Source organism: Condylura cristata, unplaced genomic scaffold (genome assembly GCF_000260355.1).
Source record: "Condylura cristata isolate star-nosed mole 26May11 unplaced genomic scaffold, ConCri1.0 scaffold00014, whole genome shotgun sequence".
NCBI lineage: Eukaryota > Metazoa > Chordata > Mammalia > Eulipotyphla > Talpidae > Condylura > Condylura cristata.
This window is the reverse complement of record NW_004567115.1, coordinates 45,786,937-45,813,230: the sequence shown is the minus strand read 5'-3', so window position 1 is coordinate 45,813,230 and position 26,294 is coordinate 45,786,937. Positions and strand designations below refer to the sequence as shown.

At 34.7% G+C, this 26,294-nt stretch overlaps 1 protein-coding gene across 2 annotated transcripts in view; it reads right to left on the bottom strand.

The window, feature by feature from the left end:
- The window catches only part of WDR17 (WD repeat domain 17), a 48,333-nt gene that overhangs the window by 7,829 nt on the left and 14,210 nt on the right, over window positions 1–26,294 (bottom strand). Inside the window, exons 6-23 of one of the 2 annotated variants that reach the window (XM_012725001.1) lie at window positions 25,352–25,474; window positions 23,842–24,026; window positions 22,082–22,250; window positions 19,575–19,666; window positions 17,382–17,464; window positions 15,678–15,764; window positions 12,763–12,927; window positions 11,970–12,172; window positions 10,784–10,933; window positions 10,563–10,693; window positions 10,141–10,266; window positions 9,091–9,246; window positions 6,851–6,915; window positions 5,339–5,471; window positions 4,482–4,573; window positions 3,371–3,470; window positions 2,269–2,408; window positions 1,339–1,359 (exon numbers count right to left, since the gene is read on the bottom strand). In XM_012725001.1, coding sequence (XP_012580455.1) covers window positions 1,339–1,359; window positions 2,269–2,408; window positions 3,371–3,470; window positions 4,482–4,573; window positions 5,339–5,471; window positions 6,851–6,915; window positions 9,091–9,246; window positions 10,141–10,266; window positions 10,563–10,693; window positions 10,784–10,933; window positions 11,970–12,172; window positions 12,763–12,927; window positions 15,678–15,764; window positions 17,382–17,464; window positions 19,575–19,666; window positions 22,082–22,250; window positions 23,842–24,026; window positions 25,352–25,474 — 2,221 coding nt within the window. The remainder of the gene's footprint in view (window positions 1–1,338; window positions 1,360–2,268; window positions 2,409–3,370; window positions 3,471–4,481; window positions 4,574–5,338; window positions 5,472–6,850; window positions 6,916–9,090; window positions 9,247–10,140; window positions 10,267–10,562; window positions 10,694–10,783; window positions 10,934–11,969; window positions 12,173–12,762; window positions 12,928–15,677; window positions 15,765–17,381; window positions 17,465–19,574; window positions 19,667–22,081; window positions 22,251–23,841; window positions 24,027–25,351; window positions 25,475–26,294) is intronic. The other variant, XM_004682410.2, reaches the window with a different exon arrangement.

The window sequence follows — 26,294 nt, the reverse complement described above, 5'->3', positions numbered from 1 at the left end:
TTTCTAAGTAGCTTTTAAAATCCACACTGTCTTTAAATATTTAGAATTAACTATTATTGCAGACCACATTTTTCACCAAACTAAATAGCTTTATATATGTTTTGGGGGAGAATTATAAAGCAATCTTTGTGAAAGATTTTTCTCATCCTTTTGCTGTGCTTGCCAATAGTGGAATGCTGTGTTAATCAGTTCAAAACCAGTAGTACATCTAGGATATTTTAAGTCTAGAATATTCAATAGTACTTACATAATATTTATACTTTGAATGGGAAACAAAGACAAAAATGTGGTTTTCTGACTTATTCTTTAAATATTTAATGAGATAAATCATTAAGGCTTTTAAAAATAAGCATTAAAATTATATGAAGTTTACATTAAAATATTTTATGAATTGCTTTTTAAAAATCAGTAGGTGATGAGCCTTTCATTGCATGCATTATAACCATGAACACACTAATTTTTAATGGTTCAGTGAGTTAGCACCCAATTTTCAACAGGTGGTAGATACCCATCAGCATGCATACAGAACCGCCAGAATTCCAAGTGTAAATTTAGAAGCTATGTATTGTGGATGTTGACTAAAATTGTCCTTCAGCACCTTATTGAGGTCTTCAGCACAATCTATATTGGCTATTTGTGTGCATAAATTATTTTTAAGAACATTGAGGTATACCTAATCAGAAATATAATGGGTATAGAAAAGGAATAGTGAAAATTTGTCAAAATTTCTATCATAGTTATGTAGCTAAATATTCAAGTGTTTTTGCAAGATCAAATTTGAGTAATTTATCTGTTCTTGTTTAAAAAGTATGAAAGACTCTCAGTATTTCGGGATACCAATATTTAATAGCAGTTTTCAATAATGTCCTTGAGAATACAGAATTTATCACTTGCTTTCACAGTATATAAAATAGCAATGGTAAAATTGTATCTTTCTACGAATTTTAAACAAACTCTAACCTTCTTACTATAGAATTATATTCTGATACACTGGCAAAGTTAGCTCATTGTATTTACTACTTAGTCTAACTCACCACAGGAAATTCAGAATACCAAAGGATACCAACCAAACTATCTAAATGCTTAATTAGCTCGAACAGAATGGACATTTTAATTCGTGTATCTGAGTCAGCTATTATTTTGTGTTGTAGATAGTCACAGTTCATTATTATATGAGTTCAAAGAATAAAATCCTGAGTCATTCTGTACAAGGACTATTAGAACATTTTCATTATTTCATGTTGTGCTTTATATTATACAGACAAGTTGGTATTCTATAAAGCAACACAACAAAAATAGTTAAGGAGCACATTTTTTTTTTATAAAACTAGATAATACCTGTATCCAACAGATGGAAAGCTAAAGAGAGAATATGAATATAAATACCATAAATATGCAAGGAGAAACAAGGAAATGTAAAAAAAAATGAAGTTCTCTTGGTTTATGACATGAGCACTCTCTTGAAATTATGCAGATATCTTAACTACTATTTTAAATTTGTTGAGTACTATGACTAGCCCTGAGAATTACAGATTTCCCCAGTAAATAAACCTGATCAACACCCCATATTCCAGAATTAGAATTTTCTCCTGATTTCTGTACACATACCTATGAAATATAAAGGAATTCCTCTTGAACAGAAGTTTGTTTTGTATTAAAGTAACTAAAACATATAGTAAAAAATTTTAGATTTAATACCTATTTCTGGTTTTTAGCCTTCACTTTTTAGAAATGAATGCCACTGATTTGGATTGGAGCATGTCTTTCAGCAAGGAGCAAGACCTTTATGATAAATAATTTGAGTTAGACCCATGCTTTGGGATAAATCTAAGGAAAGTCATGTTGACTACGTAATTGACTACCACAGTATTAGAATTCTTGACTGGGCTGGGGTGGGGGAAGTCAGGTACTCCTGGAGTAGAGCTAGCATGGAATACACTGAATTCTAGACCTTATGGTGGAGTGCTACCACATTCCATCACTGAAGGGAGACACCTGCTAAGACTGGGACAAAATTTAGAACAATTGAATTTAGAATGAAAATTTAGAATAACAAAACTCAAAAGATCATTGATTTCATTATATAAAGATAACAGTTCTTACTATTACGTCATTTTCATATACCATTCCCCCCACTTGCTTATGTTTTATATTTTAAAAAAAGATGTGCTTCATTCTCCCAATACATAATTTATTAAATTCAACTTCCAATGCTGAAAAAAATGCATTCATCATATGAAATAGTTCTTTGAACTTTTAATTTCTTACCACGTTGGCATCATCATGCATTTTCTTGCCAATAATTCTAGAGCAAAGTAGGTTGCTGGCGCTGCAGCATCTCCTAGTACTGTGCCCACACAGACTGCCAGCTCCAGCTCATTCCCACGAATCAGGTATGCCATAGCAAGCTTGTGCAGAAAGAAAATAATTACTTTGGTTTTGAACTATGCTGGCTTAGCTCATCATTCCCCACCGAGCTTCTCAGGTGGATAAAGGAGCATTAACCTGTAATCGATTATTCCTAAAATACTGACTGTAATATTCTCATGAAGTATTAATAAGAATTTATGCTGATGTTTAGATCAGACAGCTGATAAGGAGATATGGGAAATTTTGTAAGGTCAGAATTTAAGAGTCTAGAGTTCATACTCAATGTTTTATAATTAATTAATAAAACTCTTCAAAAATCCTCAACCTCTCTTTTGTTATCCCTGTCAGAAAAAAAAATTCAACTTTTTAAAAACTACTATAATACTGGACAATATCAATTATTCCCTATATATAGATATATTAGCTAATATATCTAAGGATTCATGCAAGGTAGATTCTATAGCTTATTATTTTTCTTATATTAGCAGGTCAAATGGAAAATACCTTAAAACTATAACTTGTGACATTATATTTATTCAACTTACAAAATTGAAAAAATGCATTGTACATACACACACACACATAGTATATAATTACAAATGAGTGGTTTTATTTGTATAAGCTCTTATAATCCTAACAACCTTGTGTGAAAAAGATAAGGTAGATTTTCATTTCAAAGTTGACGACAGCTGAAATGCGGAGAAGCTAAATGACTTGCTTCAAACAGCAAGAGTCCTGCCTTCTGAGTCCAAGTCCATCATTTTTCTATGTGCCTCACTACTGCTTCTCATATCTAATGAAATGTTTAAGTCAGGCTGTTACAAATATGTATCCAGTGACAACCATAATTAAACAGAGGGAAGGGAAGGAGGGAAGGAGGGAGGGATGGAATGGAAATCTGAAGTTTTTGTGCATGCGATTATCCAAACTTGAAAAGTGGGCAAAGCCAGGTCTTACAGAGGAAGGACCCCTTTCCCCAAACCAAAGTGAAACATGGTACCTCAACATTGTCCACAGCCAGGTGGCAACAGGCAGCCAGCACTGCTTGACCATCCTGAAAATACCATTCTGCCAGCTCTTTACTGACTCTGTGCAGGAGTCTGGAAAGGAAGGGGCATGTATTCGAAATAAACACCACTCCATCATAAAAGTGAGTCAACACTCTTCCCCAACAAGCTGATTATGGTATCGACCAGAATTTAATCGTATATACCTGATTTAGGTGGCAAGCCTGATTTTGATTTTGAGGGGGATATCATGTAAACAGTCCTTCTTAATGAGCTGGTTAAGTCCCTCTTTTTTTTTTGTTTCCCCATACCCAACTGTCAGAAGAAAAGCTTAATTTTCAAAATTTGCCATGTTATATAGAATAATTTATGGCTCTGCTATGGAGGCCTTAGAAGATGAACAGCTGGACTGAAACTTCAAAACACTTTGGATGTTAAAGTCTTTAAAATGCCACATTTAGAAAGGGCAGACAACAGCAGCAAAGCACCAGGAAGGAAACACTAGTCATGACACATTACTGATTTAACATTTTATGCTTTTTAGCTTGATAAGGTAAAAAGTTTAAATATCCAACTTTCATAGGAGTCAAAAGAAAAGGAGAGGAAGGTAAACTGAATAAGAAAAGATCAAAAGGATGAAGTATTTTAATTTTCATTTTTTAAAAGTAATTATTTGAAGCTATTCTTTAAAAGGATGAAATATTAATTCTCATTCTGGGGTCGTTCTGATGAACAACAGTTTCGTGATATTATTTGAGAGGAATTACAGTGAGCTCAGAAATAAAACACCTATCCCCACCATCCTCCTTCCCAACAGGTTTGCTCAGTTTTTAAATATATAAGCGCTTTATCTGTAATCTCACTACTGAATGCATTTTGCTTCTCTGGAAACCATATGAAATGTATGTGGGCTCATCTACATGCCCAGCGTTTCTGTACTCATTGAGGGGTGATGCTGGAATGGAACTGGATTGTGATTAGAAGCACAGTTGAGACTGTCCAGTCTGTGTTTACAAAGAAGGATGAATTCTATGATCTTCAAAAAGTCTTATGGGGAAACGGATCATAACAAATGCTGACTCACACAACAGATAAATGACTCACTCAGTAAAGTCTTCCTTGTAGATGTTGTCAGGATGTGAAGATGCTTTCGCCGTAGAGATATGTAAGGTTTGCATGTTTCCTTCACAAGCAGCCTGGAATTTGATGAAGTCTTTAATTAATCTTTAGGCAATTGTTGGTAATGGGGCAATTTCAGAACACTATTTTGAACAAAGATATATAATCATATTTGGAATCTATGAATCTGGAGGATACCCCTAGAATTTTGAAAAAAAAAAAAAAAGTCAGCCACATTGTATTGGAATGAAGCCTCAAGTAAATGATTATTAGAAAAAGGATGGTTTCACTTACAGGAGGAATATAGGGGAACCAAATAAAGGATCAGGGAAAAGAATAATTAAAAAAGACAACAAAACAGAAAGAGAAATGGACAACTATAAATCAGCGATATTCTGCAGGGGGAGGGAGAGGGAGCCAGATGGGGGCAGAGGAGCACAAGGGACGATGGAATTGGTACACGCGTGAACGGTGGTGGGAATTCTATGGGGACCCTGGGAAAAGAGAGCAAACACTGTAAAAAAATGAAAAACAAACAACGATGTAAAATATGTTTAATAACGTGGGAATGCCTTGTTAAAGAAAATGCTGATCAGACATACATCAAGCATCATGTTCAGTGGCACAACTATATGAGACATTCAGAATTCAGAGATGCTTTCTTGCTTAAAGATCTGAAGTAAGTTCTGTATGCCAGAGCCTGACATGTGGAGACTGAAGGCCAGGGCGGTGGCCAGATGACGAGCCAGGGATGAGGCTGTCAGTCACGTGAAGCTGTAGCACAGTCTTCTCCCCCATGGGCCACCCACCACTGCAAGTAGCTTGCAAATCACTGGATGTACCTGTGCAACAAGCAGCGCTTCTTTAAGTTGGCCTCTTGACATAAAGAAATTGACTAATTTTTTCACATCACCAATGGCTATGCAGTAGGGAATGACATCATCCTTATCTTCCTGGATTAACTGATCAGCTCTCCTAATAAAATAAACGTGGATTTTTAAAATTACAAGTAATTTCAAGGTTCTCGGTTGCACTGGGGTTTTCTGAAAGCCTATCTTTAGACTGCATTAATTTTCAAAGTTTCCGTGGCAACAGTCACATTCACATTGTGCAGTTGTGGACACAGGAGCCTAGAATCTTAGGGGTCTGTGAGCTTAGGTTAAGGAGCCGATAGTCTGAGGGCTGGAGTTGGCCTGCTGCTTGAGTTATTGCTGGGAAAGTAGGTGCTAAGGAACAGACATTTCAGTGGCAAATATGTTAATCCTCATGCATTTAGCCATGTCGCATGAGGAAAAAGAAAAATGTTTCACTGTTAATGCCAGAGGCTAGTAATGACTTTACTGTTCTAGCACAGTGACTGGCACACATGAGCACTAAGTAAATAGTTGCCGAATGAATGAATAGAATATAGTTTTCTGCTGTGATGTGAGTAGTGCCCTTTCAAAGATATGTTGAAATTCTAACGGTACCTGTGAATGAAAACTCACTTGGAACTAGGATCTTTGAGCTGTCGGTAGTTAAGGGGGGATATACTGAATTAGGATAGACCCTCAAGCCAATATGACTGATGTTATCTGGACACAGAGATTCATAGAGATGATGTCATGTGTGACAGGACAGCAGTGGGAGTGGTGTGTCTACAAGTCAGTGGACGCTAAGGACTGTTGGTAAACAGCACGTGCTAGCGGGAAAGCAAGAAATCCATTCTTCTTTAGAGCTTCCAGTAGAAACAACCCAATACACAACTTTCTGTCAGGTTCTAGTCTCCAGAGCTGTGAGAGAATACATTCTGATTGTTCTGAGTCACTTGGTATGTGGTATTTTGTAATAGCAGTCCTAGGAAACTAATACATCTCAGAAAAAATCTTTTTCATTTATTACATTCTAAAACAAGGACATTAGTTAAACTTGTCCAGTGATAAAATTCTCCTTTGTCATAAGTACCTCCTTTACATCCACAGAAAGGAAGTGGTAGAACTTTGTGTTTATAGAGGACTTTGTGTCTGAGACTCTTACAGAATCTGTATTTTGTAACTTTTGGTAGCCCTCAGGAAATCTGACCATCTGATTCCAGCAGCAATGAACTAACCAGTGGGGATGTTAACTGAGTTGTCATTTTCTCCACTGATAATTTACCTTTCTTCTTTGTCAGGTCAAATATTATACCATCAAAATGATGTATAACTGATTCATTTAATGTATCAGTATATACAAAATTCAGTTCTTATTTAAAACATGTGAGTTATTACTTATAATAGTAAAAAAAAATCTCAGAAGCTACTGTGCCATTTAAATATTGCCCCTATTTTAACACATTTTGCAACATCTATTTGGACACAGACTGTCTGCCTTACCTCTGCATTAATTTTTTCCAGTATTTCACAGAGACCCCTGGTGCAATTGACAAGGCTTTGTCCCACTAGAATAAAAGAAAGGGAGAGCAGAAGCATATCTATTTTGATTGCACTAACTCTTGAGAGAATTTAAAAATGAGCTCATATTTATAAATTTTGTAGTGTTTGGATTTCTAGGGATATTTTTGTATTCTATCTCATTCATTCCACAGAGTATAAGTATTATTTTAAATTAAGATATGTAAGTTCTATTATTTAGCAAGGAACATTCCAAACCTAGAGAGAGAGAAAGAAGGAAGAAAATAGATAGGGAGGAGGGAATGAGAGAAAGAAGGAAGAAGAGAAAGGATGTGTGTGTGTGTGTGTGTGTGTGTGTGTGGTGTGTCTAGAAACAGATATGAACTATGTAGTTCAAAAATATATTCACTCATTTCCAGCACAATACCAGAGCATTGTTTTGTGTAGGAGTCTATGTTTAAAATAAAATATATAGTGATTTTCATTTCACTGTTAGTTATATTTAATAAATATCAATATCATTTTCATTTTTCCCCCACTCATTTTCAATACATTTTACTCATTATCATTTCTTCCTTTATAGTTAATACCTGTCTTCATATTTAAAAAATATGCAACTATTTACGTAGCTCTTTATTCAATCAAGACTGGAAGGGAACTGAGAAGAAAAATATTCCAAAATACCACTATAGCAATTAAACTTTATTTTATTTTTTAAATATTTATTTATGTATGCATACAGAACTGGGGTATAGGCAGAGGTGCCAAGGCAGTGAGAGGCTTCACCAGAGACAGAGTGGGAAGCAGAACAGGCAGAGTAACAAAGTACACTGCTGAGGGGAGCAGCAGGCAAGATCCCCCTGGCAGGGGATCAAATTGTGCTGCAGTGGTTTTGGATAGCTTCTTAGTGCTGCGCTTTAACCTGTTGTGCCACCAGTGAGGGCCTTAAAACTTTATTTTAAATAATGACCTCCAAAGCCAGTTCAGTTCTATAGCATTTTAAGTTTAGAAATTTTCTAACTGGAGTGAAAATAATAGGTTAAATTATATGCAGGTGATTTTAATACTACATTACTTAATGTCACTTTACCTTAGAGATGTTTTTAGAGGACACCTATCTTTATTATAGTAAAGAGAAATTTTATTATAGTAAAGAAGAAGTTGCACTGTAGATTAACTTAACTCTGAATTTATGAAGCTTTTCAATTAAAATATGTATTGTAAATGAAAAGATGAAATGTTCTCAATCTCATAGTATTCATCTTACAGAGCTAGAAACTACTTGTAAGGAAATGGTAATGAACAACTATAAGAACATCTATATTTACAGAGCATTTTTTTTTCTTTTCGAAGGGCAAGGAAATTTTTTTTGTGGAACTAAAATACAAATGCAAAAAAAAAGTAAAAAGGTGGCATTTCACAAACAGCACACCTACATAGCCGGCACCTTGCCCAAGACACAGAAGTCTCCCTATCTTTTGTGCCATTTCGGTAACCATCCACCTCCCATGGTAATCACACTCCTGGATTTTAACAGTGGAGATTCACCCTGATCTTTTTGGAAATATTTTTTTTGTTTTTTTTTAAAATCATTCATCTCTAATAATCAGACTATTTTAGGACCATTCTTCACCAGATGATCCTCAGTGGTTACTTTCTAGCTAGTGTGGTCACTTTCTAGCTAGAGGTTCTAGACTAGGGCAGTGCTTCTTAAACATTTAGAATGGATGCAAACACTCTGGCTGTTTATAAAAACACAGTAAAGATAAATCTGCAGCCTCTTCAGGAAAGGTCAATCCCTGGCCCTGGAAGTGACATGGCACAGCAGACCTCTCCTGACCCATCCTCTGCTCCCCTCAGCAGTGTATTTCATGGGTTCTCCCTGTTCTACTCCCCACTCTGTCTCTGGTGAAGCCTCTCACTGCCCCCCACCTCTGGCCTATACCCCAGTTCTGTATACATAAATAAATAAATATTAAAAAAAAATAAAAACACAGTTTCTATCCTATAGGTTTTGGGTGGAAAATGTATGGCTGCCTCATTTCCAGGTAATGCTGATGTAGCTTGCCTGGGGTTCTCTTTGATAACTGCTGTACCAAGATATACACATGACACCAAAATGGCTGAGAACAAGAACAATCTTGGAAAAAACAATTTAACATTTACAATTTAACTCAGAGTGCTTTCCTAAACTCATTAAATTTGCTTTCATAGCACATTACCTCTCCAAGTTCAACCATAAGTTCACAGTATCTCTGAATATGTCCTAATCTCAAGTGAATTTCCGCAGCTTCCTTCAGTCTTTCCTCTTTAGTGGGTACACCAATACCACCACCAAATTTAGACATCTTGACTGTTGTAAGTTCTTGAGCTTCAGACTGGTTAAAAAGAAAAGCTTCTAAATGTTGTTATACAAGATCTGGTGATGACATATTTTAAAAGCGCAAAACACTGGAAATTAAATATTAAAAAATTGCTTTTTCTCTATAAAATATACCTCTTTTAGTATAACATTTGGTATAAGTTGGAGAAGAGAGTGGTGAGAAGCTGAATTCTGTTGTCCTTAAAACTATGCTGGTTTATATTCTACAGAAATCCAGAAGCCAAAAGGTAGGGCTACAGTGGTTGATAACTAGTAAAAAGGCAAATAGAAACTTCTAATGGAAATTTAAAAGTTACTGGAGCAGTCTGGCTCCCACGCTGTCCAAAGGTCAAAGGCATAATCATGAGGAGACTGCGTTGTAATTTAAGAAATTACTACTTCTTCATGAAACAACCGTTTCTTATGACCATCAAATCCTTATCACTGGTTTAATTCTCTCCAGTCTCTAACAGTTAACTATTGACATTTCATCGCACACACAAGGCATTTCTTCTTTCTGGGTCTTGGACTTGTTGCTGTTGATACTGGATATGTTGCTCCAAGTATGAGAACAGTTTCAATAAAATATATGCCAGAATATAGGCTCTGAGACTAACATGGAGCAGCTTGTATGCATAGTCATTTGGTAAACTGGTAAAGAAAGTGTTTCAAGGAGTTCCAAATAAACTCTGTAGATTCTCATGAGATTCAATCCGTGAAAACCATACCTACCTTAACCTGCTCCAAACATACATACTCTCCCGGACTGATTTAGAACAAAGATTTAATCCCTCAGTCTTCACTTATTTAACACTATCAACGTTAATCATATAATTTTAAAAATTCGATATATTAATAGTGAAAAGGCAAACATGATTTTTGCTTGAGGACATCACATTTGCATACTTACTGTTCTGAATTTTATCAGATGTTTCAAGTGCATTATTCCTTTACAGTAGTTTTGAGGAAGTAAGCTATCATCCTGCCCTTTTATCACAGCAACTAAGTTCCATAAATTGTCACTGCCACCTGGAGGCTAAAATAGTCAACAGAGAATAACCGAAGATAGAATAAATGAACCCCCCACAGCATTTGCTGCTTCAAAAATAACATTTGCAAGTCTAAAATTAAAACTCAATAAACAAAATAATACTATATTTTATGTCCTTTATTATTTCCCGTTTCTATTGCTTCCTGGTACTGCTTAGAGTATGTTCAAAGAAACTTGCTGCAGTAGAGATGATACATGCAGATATGGTAACAGTAAAAAAGGTTGTCATGATCCATTTTGGCTCAGGGGCAAAGGTTCATATTTAATTCCTATATACTTACCGATAAACATTCTGAAAACCATCTCAGTTTTTTCATTCGAGGATTACCAGTGAGTTTCTCTACTTCTTGTTTAATGTCTCTTGACACCTTACCACACAATAGAGGAGGAGTACCTTGTTCTATAGCATAATCTGGAAAAAAGACATAACTTGGTAAAAAAACAAAGATTGTTTATAAAATATCATCTTGAAATAAAATTCATAGGTAAATATTTCCAATACCAGTGTTCCCGATAATTTCTTCCCAAGATCTGTCTGCCAAAATATTTATTTGTAAAGGAGTGATGAGAGCTGTTAGTGACCAGAGTCTCACTGTTGAGTCCCGGGAGCAAGAGGCCATCGTGAAGGGGCGACGCGGATGGCAGGTTAGACCTGATGGAAAAACACACCTATTGTGACAGAAGTAAATATTAAAAAAACATAAATATCTAAACATACTACTTTGAATTGATTTTCAGGTTGGCAAATGAAATCACAGAAGTTGAAGGAAAGATTAAAAGGGCTGTAATGCTTTGTACATATTAAATTATAGTACTATTATCCTGATATTTAATTTGGTAAATTGTTTTCAAGTATTTACAATTATTCACACTGTGTCTTTTTTTTAACCTTCTAACCACTTACATTTCACTATGATCCAAATTTTATAACCATTATGACTAAGCAAAACAGGAAACCGACTTGATTTCCTGAAGTCATGACTATGGACATGCGCACCCACCCCACCCTGCATCTGGCAGTTCAGGGGACACAGCTCAGCTACCAAGTGTGTCATTGGGATTGTCAAAGTTCACATATTTTTTTTTAAGATTTATTTATTTGTGCATACAGAACTGGGGTACAGGCCAGAGGTGTAGGGGCGGTGAGAGGATTCACCAGAGACAGAGTGGGGAGCAGAACAGGCAGATCGACGAAGTACACTGCTGAGGGCAGCAGTGGGGTGGTCAGGAGAGGTCTGCCACGCCATGTGGGTCCTCCAGGGCGGGGGTCGAACTCGCACTGAAGTGGCTTTAGCTTCTTTGTGCTGTGCTTTAACCTGCTGCGCCACCAGGGAGGGCCTGAATTAAGTATTTTTTATATATGCCTCATAAAACTACAGTATTGTTTTAAATGACTGAAAGGTTCAATATTGGCTGCAACTAATACTAGATTCTACCAAATTATTTAGCATGTTCTGTACATATGATGACAGAAATAAATAGTCATTCAAAAGCAAATGGTACTGCATGAAAATATTTAAACTATATTCAATTGGTCAAACAGAAAATATAGTGTAATGAATCATGAGAAAAATTCTGTTTGAAAATGAAACAATACAAGAACTCTTAAAAAATATTACATTGCTCAGAATGGATAAATATTGCTAGTAGCAAAGTAACAAATAAATGAAAAAAAAAAAACAGTTTACCATATACATCTGCACCATGGTCATATACAGTATCCAAACAAATTCCTTCTCGAGTGTCCCATACTTTTATAGTATAATCCCAGCTGCCAGATATTAGCAGGTAGGGAATCTCAGTATTCCACATTAAGCCCCTCACTGGTGCAGTGTGTCCACTGAGAATACTTATGCAGGCATCCTGAGTATAATCCCAGATCCGAACAGAACTGAAAGCAGATTATGTACATAACAACATTCAGATGTTAATTTATCTACAGCATTAACATTATTAACAGAGCACAAAGATTATCTATTGAAGAAAGATGTTATGTTTCAGGGCATACGCTTCTCTCAGATGAAAATGAGTACTTAATAATTTAGAGCTAGTCTATTCCAATGTATTTTTTTCTCTTGCTATACTGTTCATTTACTACTGATACTAAATATACTATTCAACAGTTTATATGTTAAATATTTTTCTCAAGATGACATGAAAAGTCAAAGAGAAAATATGACTACTAATACAATAATTTGAGTGCTTGGATTATTTATGCATTATGAAAATTTTAGATGGATGATGATTGCTATTATATGAAAAATGAACTCATGTTCATACATTTATCAATATAGCAACCATCTCTTCATCTTCTTCCCAGTAAAATTAGGTTTTTAGTGTGGAATCTCTCTTATATCAAATTGAAATTACTTCTCTAGCTGGACTCATGACATTGAAACTACTATTATTAGTTTATAATTTTACTACTATTATTAGTTTGATTTTTTAAGAACTAGAAAATAAGTGTCCACAAATACATACCCATCATCAGAACCACTACAAAGAATTCCTTCCCTCAGGGGAGACCATCTGACATGGAACACTTTGGCCGTGTGCCCGCTGAATACTTTCAATGGTTGATCGGAACTGGTGGCTACGTAATAGACACGGACGTTTTTGTCTTCACAGCCTGTAGCTATCATGTCTCTGTAACATTGTCAATGGCACATTAAAATATGAAAAATAGTCCAGACCCACAATTTCATTAGTAGTCTCAGGACTTTATGTTTTATAACTTTGGGTCTTAAGAAAAGCCTCCCATTGGTGACCAGTGCTACCTGCTTGCTGGCTAGTAGCAAATTATTCATTACTACATGTCCTGATCACCTGTAAACCGTTCTTGTGTCATGGCTACAAATCCCAACACTCCCCCTTGAATTGGTGGCAAGCCACGTGACATTCACAGTCCTGGTTTTCCAGCTGTCTCTGGTGATTTTCCCAAGTGGAAATGCTTAACCATTTGATATAACTATGGAAATAAAACACATGATATGACCTATTAATGATCTTTGCTCATTACTCTCCAGAGGTCCAACTATTTACACATTCATGGTCACAAGTAGAATATTGGTCAGAAAGGAATTATGAGTATAGGAAGCAGACCTGTGGAAATCACACACATGCCAGGACAATCACCCAAAAGAACCTTTATTTAAACAATCATACAAAAAGTACTCACACTCTAATGTATCAAAAGAAAGTCATACACTTTGGAAAGAATGTCACATGTCAAAACCTTCCCTATATCTCAAACTGCTGATTTTTGCCACATGGGTCACAATCCTGTTTTTGCAAGCCTGCCTGCAGAAAGGCAGCAATTTGTGAAATGGCATGCCAGTCTCTACGTGTGCAGGTTACCTCTTCCCACAGCCACTGAGACATGGGTGAGTTTCTACAGGTGAGAAAATACATTTTGCATAATGCAAATATTTACATGTAAGCAGATCGCATACATGTATAGGTAGGTAAGAGTAAATGAAATAAAATAATCATCATTCAAAGAATGCAAGCCAACAGCACTTACAAATTCAGAAAACACTTTGTGAGTAAGTTCATGGTGACTTTTCTTATCTTCTAAAATGTTAAGTGGAATATCAATGCAATAATCAGAATAAAGTCAACAGGCAACTATAAACCAGAGCTACTCTATGGGACTGGAGGGGAGAATCAGATCCAAACTGGTGCAGGAAGCGCACAGGACTATGGTGATGGCGCACCATGGTGATGGGATATCTACAAGGATTACAACTGAGATGAAAGAAATGTACAAAATAATTATGTTATATATATATATATATAATATTAAACAATAATCAGAATAATTAAAAATAGGATTTTAAAGGAAAAATGAAATTTATGAAGTATATTTGGCAATGAGTACAGTAGTTAAGTACAGAGGACTTCCAGTATCACTGATTTTAGGAAAAAAACTTTTTTAACCAACCAAGCACATTACATTGATGGCTAATTTTTATTTCAACTGGCCAAATACTTATTAACAAAAATTATAATATGGAATTATTCTGTTGATCAGATATAAGGTAATTCATGAAAGCCTTGGGGTGAAAATGAGCTGGCTAGGTCAAGAAACTGAAAGCCATTGTAGCTGACTGCAAAGAAAAAGGGGTAAGAAGGCTTGCAATGAGATTAATAATAGAAAGGTACTAGATTATAATGGGAAGCCTTACAGAGCTTGCTAAGATTGCATTTTATCACTGAAGGGGTTCAGTAGTATAAGCACTGTTATCTGTTTTTAAATATTCATTTTGACTGCTATACCATGAAGTGGGGTGGTGAGGTAGGAGGCGATAAAGGGTGTGCATTCTGGAATTGATTTAGAAAGCCTTTTCGCAAGTCCAAAAACAAATTAAAGTAAAGCGTTTAGTGACTGAGCTATGGATGGGAAAAAACGAAAGCTTATCTAGATGAGAATGTGAATGGACCGGAAATAGCAACTGAGAGATTGTGTAAAGTATGCTATAAAAGAAAAGTCCAAGGGTCTGGCCTTAGCAGATTTGGGTTAGCATTACCTGCCACAGAGTGGGTGAATACTGGGGGATGAGCTGGTTATGAGCTCATTTTGCATATAACTACTAACAGTGTGTTATTAATTTTGCATTTACTGAAATACATAGATTCACAGTTTTGTATAATATGTAATTGAATCAGAGCAAAAGTATAATAGTTTTAATCTGTATGTTGTGTCGCTCTATATATAGTTTGCATATTTCCCACATGCAGTATAGAAAAGCACAAACTAATTCACATTGTTTTCACAGTATCTTTGCATAGTTTGAGTTTAAAAAATATTTATATCCAATTCAAGAGAAGTTTCAAATCTAAGATTTTTGGGATTAAAATAAGTTAGAGGATCACTATTAATAGAAGTCTGAATTGGCTTTATTTTAAAATTGAGTTGATGTTCACATGGTAAATGCTAGGCTCCTAAAGCAAGATTGACCTTCCAAAACCACCCACAGAAGTTCAACATCCTGGGAAGTCCCCCAAGTTGAGACATTGGCATTAGCTGGCGGGCAATGGACAATACCATTGCATAGATTCCTAAAAGTGTTTAAACAAAAGGTCACATTTCTATGATAGAAGTCACTCACAGATTGGGCTTCTGTCCATTGTTCATTAGCTAGCTGTATGCTTTTTTTCCTAAAACATCAGAAAGTAGTCCTGAAAGCAGGCAATCAGTATTTTTAAATCAAGTAAAAACTTTGTGAAAGATGACACAAAGAGATGACTGAAATAAACAATAAATGGCAAACCTAAGCAAGGGAGTATTTTCTAAAAAGAGAGATGAGTATTATTCAGGAGAATAACATTAAGCTTTATGTTTATCTAAAATCTCCAAAATGAAATTATGACTCATTTCCAAAAATAATACTTACTTGTTGTTTTGGCTCCAATCACAACCAAAAACCGCAGCTGGATGTTTGTATTTGTGTATCATTTTACCATCGATTGTTCGAATAATGCTGAAATTATTATAATATGTAAAAGGAAAAAAGAAAAGATCTAGATATGTTACCCAAGGGAACCAGTCAGAACTGTGTAATTCAAATACAAGTATTTCAGGACAAAGACTCTGTTTGCTAAGCGCAGGGAAAATTTAGAAGTGAAACAATATCAAATTATAATGAACATATTTACTCGCACAATATTAATTATAGTAATCCTTTCAAATCAATTTAAGAGTAATTGATTTTCATTTGGGAATTATTTCTTTAGGCTATTTTTTGACTGAGGGAAAGTGTTATTTCAATCATGATATAACTAGCCATGTACTAGGCAATGATATAACTAACATGCACTAGATTTTTAGCTTCAAAACTTAGCAGTTCAAAATTTATATAGAAAACAAGGTATTTATAATTACATTTGCCTGTACCAGATTCTCACGGTACAACTAGAAAGTTGAGGAACCTCCTCTCTGCGGGGTCCTATACATTTTAACTACACATATGGAAGCTCTATTATACCAAATGGAAGGGATATTGATAGCATTAGGAAAAAAGAAGTTCTGTATAAATTACAAGGTTTCAGCTGTCCTCTTCAACCTCATGATCCCCTTAAGCGTCATGAGGCCTATCCAAGCCTCTAAGCTAAGTGGTGTGCTTTAACCTGTGCCTACACATGTTTGGAGATTGACTACTTTATTGATCAAATAAAGAGTGTCCTTAAAAGTCATGCAAAGTTAATTATGTAATAAAACTAAGGCACATCTCTCATCTTTTAGTATCTATCAATCAGTAAATTGTTCTTTTCAAGGCAAAAATTTTAATTTCCTGGTAAAAAGGTTTTTGGTCTCCATAACTACTGTTTTTTCCACTTAAATTAAAAAGAGAGGAATGAACAAACTGGGATGGATATGACAAAACTAACAGGAGATCAACTTCACTATATTCTCAACAACCTTGTCAATGTTGTTGATACCGCTTGTCAAATATGACTGCACCCAAAACTACAAAGTATTATCAACTTATTAAAAACAATTTCAATCCAAAAGGAATGCTTTCCTTTCATATCTTTACTTGAAAATCTATTTTTCTCTGGGAACTTAGCAGAATTAAGAGAAAACATTTCTAAAACACAGGGTCAGAAAAGTAAGCTTCTCAAAAAAGGCATTTCTCACATAGTTTCCTTATTCCTCCTTGCAAAAGCTTTCTATCCTTTTATAAATAATACTACCTACAAAACTGTGAACAAGTTTCTAGGGTACTTGATATCTCTTGAATCACTTGAAAAATGACATGTCATTCTCTCAAATATGTGATGAGAATTATTTAAACTGTGAAGTTCTTAGTTTCTTTGAATCAACTGAGTCTTTTAGCAATAATTCAGGTGGTATTCAGAAAGAAATACTGATCTATTTATTTTTAAACAATGCTACATTCATATATATATATATATATATATATATATCAAAGCAATATAGCATATGCATATGTGAGCTTATGAATACAATTTATGGCCCTTGGTAGAGCTGTACAAATAAAATCTCATCAAATATTTTAATGCATATGCCAACAGGATATAATTAGAACTAGCAAATATATCTTTTCTAGACTGCAATTTAATTCCAAAGCACTTACCAGAAACCATCACCACTGCAGGTTGCTATTCTTTTGGAATCTTTATGACTCCAGGCAATGCAGAATATTCCATTTTTTCCATGCTTCAAAAAATGCAAAATACCTATCAATAAGAAATAATTCACCCCTTTTTTCTCTTATTTATTACTACTATGGATTACTATTTTTATTAGAAGCTTAATCTCATTAGGTGATGCTAACAGAGACCGCTGTCAGCAGCAGAAAGCTGACCACACACTTTAGGAAAAGGTAGCACTGCTGCATGTAAGAAACACACCAGTGGTTTAAGGCATAAAATGAGGAGCTCTATTTACATGTGTGTGGGCACAGGAAAGGAGTCAGAATCTGCTTCTTCAATTACCTTTAGCATTAGATCTATGTGTAATGCTTCTTCTTAGAAACACCAGTCCAGAGGTGAAGATAATCATCTACCTGCTTTTGAGCCTAATGATAGCTATGAAGTCTAAGAAATACTGCAAGTAATTATTATTAACCTCCATTAAATTATATAAATTTCAAAGTTATATAGTTATAAAAACAGAGGAGAACAGATTTGAGATTCCCTTATGATAAATCACTTTATATTTATCTATATTCTTCTACTGGGGAAGAGTAACTGTACATAGTCACGGCTTGTATCATGAGAATTTTCAAGAACACAAGGAATATGTTATACATAGGGATAAAATTCATCAAGTGTGTCAGCTGAATAAAGGTTGTAATCAATGTTTCCAAATGGAAATTAACAACATTTCAAATTTATATAGTGCTGCCATTCAGAGGGGTCTAACATTACTTATTATCCTGAGGATGAAGGCTGCTTAACTACTAGCTGTTTTTAACTCTTAGGAGTCTTTCATAAAGACAGGCATGGAAATAGTCCCTTTACTCATTCCACTGAAAGAGCAGAAGCTTTCTGTTATTTTTGTATATTTCCAAGGAACGTGCACAATGGCTTAAGGCATCTATGATTTAGTTAATTTCCCCTTTATTTTCATCTTAACTTTGTGCAATTTTGCTACTGGGTTAAGTATGATAAGCAGCTTGTGAGTAGACATCAATGGCCACGACTTCCGTGCTAAGCTGCTGGGATGCTGGAGTCAAGATAGGATTGTCCTAGTACTCACTGGCATATATTTAGGTCACAGTATGTCACAGAAGAAATCCACAGATTTGACACGTGTGGCAAGCTTTTTGAATGTAGGTCAAAAGTTTCTTTTTTAGGTTCATTGCCTCTTATATCACTCTTTATGATGAAGTAAGTATTGTTCCAGTGAGGGGGGCAGAGGGCAGGCTGGAGACACTACTGATTTGAAAATATTTTGCTATGTAGATAAAGGAAAAGATGTAACTTTGTCCATGTTTCTTCTTTTGAGAGCTGAATTGCTTACTGATGGTTGGTAAAGTTCCTCTGCTATTTTGTATTTGCTACACTACTTCAGCACTCCCCAGAAGTTCAAGGGTACCTGATCCTCCCAGGGATAATGGTCTTTTGTATAAAAAGTTTCAAAGTCTCAAATACACAATTTCCAAAACAAATCGGATATTTAATAGACTTCAACAGTTGTCACTTGACATGAATGAAATTTTAGGACAGAGACTGGAGAGAGTGGAGAGTGCTCAGATTTTCCCTCAACTCATACTAACACATCACAATGAAGTCAGGCATGTTTTTCCTATATTAATGGGACATAGTAAAATGTGGGATGATGATTTAATTGCAAGCAAAAATAAAAGTAAAATCTGTAACAACTAGGATGAGGGGAGGATATAGGGTTGGCTATGCTAGCAGAATTTGAGAACTTGAAGGAAATAAAGAAATTATATACCCAATTTATAGGCAAATAGTCAGGTTCAGAGAAATAAAATTATTCTGCACAGGTCAAGAACTAATTAGTAGCGGATTTGACGCTTGTTCTGAATTTAGTCTTCTTTCAGCTATTGGAAGTTTGCTTATATAATTTTGTGGAGGATGATTTAAAATTCTTCTGAATCTTTGGGTGAAATTCTATGTAACAGACTCAGCTATATTTTTCACAATTGATTTTAGCTTGTGTATATCTTGTGAACTTTCCTCTAACTTGAGACAACACTAATGCTACCTTCTGACGAACTATTAATGCAGAAAAGCATTTAAAACTATGGACCAGTTTAAGATATTATGTTATTCAGTTAGCAATAAATACATCTTACCTCATTAAATCGTTGTACCATTTTGCCCTTTTTAACATCCCAAATAAAAGCACCATTTCGGGAAGTTGCTCCAGCAATACAATATAAATCACCTTGGGAAACAATTGGTTACACATTATCTCTGATGTTTGCCACAGATATAATTCTTTTTAAAAATACAGTTTTGAAAAAAGTAGACTAGAAATTTACTAAATAGTTCTTTAATTTTTTTAGTAATAGAATTTATCAAATGTATGCCAATACCAGTAAAATATCTCATAAGTTTCAACCATTATCAACCTATGGCCAGTTGTGTTTTGAATATAGTTCTTACTTGATTTTTTTGGAGTAAATCTCAGACGTGATAGCATTTCATCAATAAATACTTCAGTATGGCATTCAGAAGACAGGGAGTGTTGAATTTTCCTGTCTACAGTATCATAATTATGAATATAAAAATTATTATAATTCTTCACTATTACCACATATCCATTCAGTATGAACATTTGTCTGACCATCCAGTATTTTTTTAACCATTAGATAAGTAATTGTGTCAGTAATTCCATCTTTATCAAAAATACAAATACTGCTTTTGTTTTTGAAAATAAAAATAAATAAAAGTGCTGCTAAATTAGCAGATTATCAAGGACTTAATATTTTTTGCAAGACATGTAAAAGGCTTTCTTCAGTAGAAGAAAGGAGCAGGCATCACCTGATACCAAAGAGTAAACATTTGGAGGAAGTACGCTGTCATTAATGATTATAACAGCTGAAAAAAGTCTTCACCATATTTCTAGTATCTTCATTCTCCTCCCCTGTCAGATTCTGGCATTAAAAGGAACAGATTCCATTATTAATTGCCTTTTTTGCCCTTTCCGATGGCATCTTCTTTAAAAACAGAGGAAATTATGCAATTACCTATGCCCTACACCCATCTGTGCCAATTTTTGTGAGTTTTTAAAATTGCAGCCATGCTGACCTAAAAATCATGACTCAACAGTAAAACATGGCTATAATGACAGAATGCCATTTACCAACATTTTTACTTGTTTGAGTCAAATTCTCAATATAGAGAGTGAAATAATGCTTTATGTAAGAGTAGGCCCCTTGTGTTCTGATTTAAGTTTCAGGTATGAGATTCATATACACTTTGCAAGAGGACGAATGTCAGCTAGTGTCTGTTATAAAGCTGCTTCCTGCCATAGCCAGGTGCTATTATTACTGTGACCCCTAACTAGGGGGGCTGCTGTGAGGATGCTTATTCCTGTGATGGCCAGAACACAGGTTCCAAAGTCAAAATGACAACTGTTCACATTTTAATTGGACCACTATTGATCATGTATATGATCTGGACAAATTACTTACCCTCTTCAAGCTCAGGCCCTCCTTAATAAAAGGTGGTTATCATCAAAAAAACAAAACAGAAATGGAAGGGGTAAAGGGAGCAAACTGAGAGAACTAACTAGGTTTTTTGCACCTCACTGCTTAACTAGTTAAGCAAGATTCTTTATCAATTATTTTTGTTGCCATTGTGACACTATGTTCTACTTAAAGGAACAGCTCCTGCTTTTATAAGCCACTGGTAAAACCTCTGTCTACATTTTTTCATTGTATTAAAAGGGATACACCAAGCACTAGCTCTTAACCTTTATGTGCTTTGAAAGTCTGATTATTATGAAATTCCATGACAAGTAGAGGCACATATACACATAAGCTAAAGATGATGCATAAATTTCCAAGAGAGTCCCAGGTTTTCTGAAAATGTCTAAAATCCTTAAGGATTCATAGATTCTGGGTTAAGAATTTTTGTCTTTGAGAAGAAAAGCTATAATAAACTATAATGTGGGTTTTACATTAATATGTTAATATTGTCACAAACAAGTGAAGCATTCTACATGCCTTATAAAGGGGAGAGTTCATTTTGATACGTGAGCATATTCATAATGAGAAATTGATGTTTTGGGAGAAAATATAAGAAGTTTCATAGAACATTCCTTCTCTCCTTTGTGCATAGGAAAGGTATCTCATCCTTCTCAGATCAAAGAAAATTCTTTATTATGTTACAAAGTTTATTTAGTATTATAAAAGTGGAATTTACATAGAATTTCATGGTCATAGCTGTTACTTGATATATAATCATTTAGATATATAAATAGATTTGTGAAAATATGTATTATAATCGTTAGAAAATAAATTTTATATGAATTTGATTCATATGAAAAAATTTAAGGAAACATCTGTCATACAAAAATATACCTTCCACGAAATATAGCTATGCAAATGCAGACAAAATTAGGTCAAGTTCATTCTAATTTACTAAGGCTGTCATATAGAAGGGCCCAGAAATCAAAGTGCCTATGCAGGTAGTCTGTTCTAAAACTATAAAATTGGAACAGACAGATAGGTTGGTACAAATTTGCCTCTATAATCATTTGGAAGTAGATGACATTTTTAGGAAGAAGGTAATTCAAATAAAATTTTAGAAAGTCATTTAATTGTACACACAATATTAACAAAACACTTCTTACCTGGAGCCCATGAAAGGGAGTAAATAACTCCTTCATTCCCTGGGGAAGTGTGCACTGCTGTCAACGTGTTTATGTCCCAAACTTTTATAGTGCCATCAAATGAGGCTGTTGCTAAAATATTGGGATCATCAGGTTTGAATTTGCAGTCAAAGATCGTTTCCACATGTCCCTAAGAATATAACACAATGAAATCACCACACCTGAGGAAAATTCAGGTTAATAATAAACAAATCATAGTACATGTTCAATTTGAAACATGTACCATAGTTTTCTAAAAGTAAAGCAATAATGCAGAGACAAGCAAACACAAATTTGGAATCACCGCTGTGGTTAGCAGTTCTCTAGATTGTTACCACTTTTTATTTTAGACAGGACTAGATTTTATTCAATCATAGTTCCTCAGGATCAGCAATTGAATACATAGAGATTCATGACATTCACTTTCAAGCTAAACTCAGTGCAAACAAAATTTTTTTTCCTGATTTTCATGTACCAAACACTCTGCTAGAATCTCCAATGCGTCCATTTTTAATGAAACTTGATTCAAAATATACTAGCAAGTTTATACTGTGTCATTGGGAATAACAGGTTCCTGTTAACATGATGAATTAAAATTAAACATCCCATAAATCTGTAAAGTAGTATCTAGAGAAACTTATACCTATTTTTGGAACTAATTATTAAATTCCTATGGGGGAACCAAACTCCAACTTAAATATTTAAGTTACACAGCATTACAATTTGTCTTCACCAAAGCGTTGGGGAATGGGGATGAAATGCCTACCCCAAGCAGAAGAAACAATAACATGTTGGGAAAATATATGACTGCATACCTTCATTAATTCACTCACTCCCCCACTCATTCATTCAACAAAAATTAATAAATTCTTGCCAGGTAGTGCTTACATAGTGGAACGCAACAAGAGAAATGTCATTTCTCAATGCGGCTATATTTTATTTTATATAAAGGCTTAATAATCATAAAAACAAGTCCAGAGAATCAGACTTGATTATAGAATCAAATTCAGAAAACACTAAACTAATCTTGCTCATATAGTAAATGAGAAGAATAAGGTTTGAAATAGTTGGCAGACATATACTTGTCTTTCCTTCTGAAAATATTCTATTCCTCATTTTTCTTTCAAAATATAGTACAGCTATGTAATTATACTATAATATGGAAATAATTAACATGGCTCACACAAAAATGATTCTATTACCAACCATGTGAAATAATAATAAGCTAAATAGTCATTAATAAAAAAAGATGTTTCATATTTAAATTTAAAGAACTGTTGTAATTTTGTCAGCATCCCATACATTTCTCTAAAATGTCTCATGCATCCAAGATAAAGTCCCAACATGTAATTCTTTTTTTTGTTTTCTTTTAAGATTTATCTATTTATGCATACAGAGCTGGGGTACAGGCCAGAGGTGCAGGGGCAGTGAGAGGATTCACCAGAGACAGAGTGGGAGCAGAACAGGCAGATCGACGAAGTACACTGCCGAGGGGAGCAGCGGGCGGGTCAGGAGAGGTCTGCTGCCATGTGGGTCACTCCGGGGTGGGGATCGAACTCATGCTGAAGTGGCTTTAACTTCTTAGGGCTGAGCTTTAACCCACTGCACCACCAGGAAGAGTCCTCAACATGTAATTCTTAATAAAAAATCATTTTAATAAAATTAAACCAAAAGTAAAAGAAAATGTGATGCGCTTTACACAAAATAAACATACATAAATGCAAAACTGAACACGGACATACCAAGTCCCGAAGAAAATCCCACTTCTTGGCTCCCATATCATAAAGGCCAACTCCACCATCCAAGAAACAGCACACTGCGTGGCCCGGAGGGAGAGAAAATGCTTGATTCTGTGTCAAAGTTGGGGGAGGAACCGCTTCGCTGGTCGAGGATGTATAATGATTTTTAGTTGGAGACTGGATTGAAACTAAAAGAAAAAATATAAATTGGTAAACATGCATAGCAACAGCATCTCATGTGCTGGAATGAAATCACAGGGCTGATTTATACAGATGCCCGTTTGTCTTCTTTTATTCCGAATTTATATCAGTAAGTCATTAAAGCAACGGTCAGGGGAGTTCTTGCCAGAGAAGGACTCGTGCAGCACTGAGAAAGAATTTCCATGTTCATACACACAAATATATATAGATGCTATTTGGAAAAGAGGTGGACAGGAGTGCAGATGGAGTGAAATGGATAAAAATTAGTATGTGAGGAATCACATGCTGTGAATCCTTGTTTTCTTATCCCCCATAAATTAAAACACAGTATGGCTATTTTTGGATTAGAATCTTCCTTCAAAATGTCTATATAATACTTTTAGTTTTTACACAAACACATTTTCTCTCGTAATTCTTAGAACTTTTCTTCTTATAATTCTCCTCCATTCATTTCTAACCCAATGAGCATAATTATTCAGTCCTAATGTTTCTAGATCCTTTAGTTCCCAGAATTTTGTAGTAGTAATATTCTCAAGAAAAGAATAATTCCGTGAAAAGCCTAGAGGTCCAAATACAGAGACTTCCAACTATTTATGGTTGCCCACTAAATGAGATACATAATGTGTTAACCATAATTTACATTACTTTGAACAGCACTTGTCAATGATCCATTTATGTTATACACAGAGTAGTGAGAAAGGAGAAATGAACACCCTAGATTTTCGATCTTCATCCCTTGTTTTTATGGTCTACACATGAATGAGAATATTAGAAACCACACAGAGTAATCATGATTGATTTAATAGCAAATGAATTTCTTTTCTCTCATTATAAAAATCAAATCCTAAGTCCCTCCTCCCAAACTGTAGATTTTTTTTTCTAATAAATAACTGAAATGTGTACTATTATTTTTACTTACTAGGAAAGTAATAAAAACTAATTTGAATAAATACACAAAATACTAAGGTATAGGTCACCCATAATCCTACTAATTGAGACAACAGGTATTCCAAAATAGAATATATGTTTTAGCTTTAACATTTTGCACACTAGGTTATTTTAACTTTGTATAAAACATAAAGATGGTAAAACAGGCATAAAATAGCCTCTCATTCAGATAAGCTTATTTAATCTAAATGTATTTAATAGTATTTACAAATGTAACTTGACTATAAATATTTTCAATTTATAGATGTTAGATATTGTGTGGTATCGATATTGTCAAAGGCTTTTTAAATTTTGCTTTTTGGTAACATATTTTATAGGAGCAAATCTATTTTTAAATACTAATATTAATTCTTTTTTTACTTACATTTTTTTCTTGGGGGAGAATTAAGCACATGCAAGCAGTGAAATCCTGTTTTTTTTAATTTAAAATTATCAATAGGTGTTGTTCTGGAAACATTCCAAATACGCAAAACGCCCACTTGAGAATCTATTCAGACGAAGAGAAAGGCATTCATTATGTTTACAAATTTTATTTGAAGCATAAAATGCCTGATATAAAAATATTACAACTTCAATTTGCAAGAGTTTTATCACTACTTATATTCTTCAAACAATGTTTAACCATTTTTTAATTTTTTTCTGTCCCATGTACTTTTTAGGGAAGGGGAATGCCTGCTTTGACAGCTTAGCCCCACAAAGATCATGACAATTTAATTACAAAAAAGTACCCTTCTCGCACACCTGCTCTAAGAAAAAGTCAGTCACAGAAAACTTCATACCCAGTAATAAATACTTCCTCTTTTGAAATGTTTATAAACTGCTCCCTAGCTCTCTTGCAGCCAAACAAGAACTGTCTACTCTACCTGAAAACCAAGCAGAACGTTCCCTACCTTTCAATAACCCCACTTGACCACTGCTTTGGGAACTAGTCTAGTAGTTACTCAAACGATTAAAAATGAAATTACAACACCATCCAGCAGTGACCCAGCAGACCTCTCCTGCTCCCCTCAGCAGTGTATTTCAATCAATCTCCCTGTTTTGCTCCCCATTCTGTCTGTGGTGAATCCTCTCACTGCCTTTACACCTCTGGCCTATACCCCAGTTTGGTATGCAGAGATAAATAAATCTGAAATACACAAATAAACAAAATATCCAGAATAGGCAAACCCACAGAGAAAAAGTAGATGATAATCAGTATGAACTGTGGAAAACTGTAACAAAAAGTGACTGCTAATGAGTACAGTATATGTTGGGGGAATGGTTAAATGTGTTGGAATTGTGGTCTGAAATGTATACTTTAAAATGCT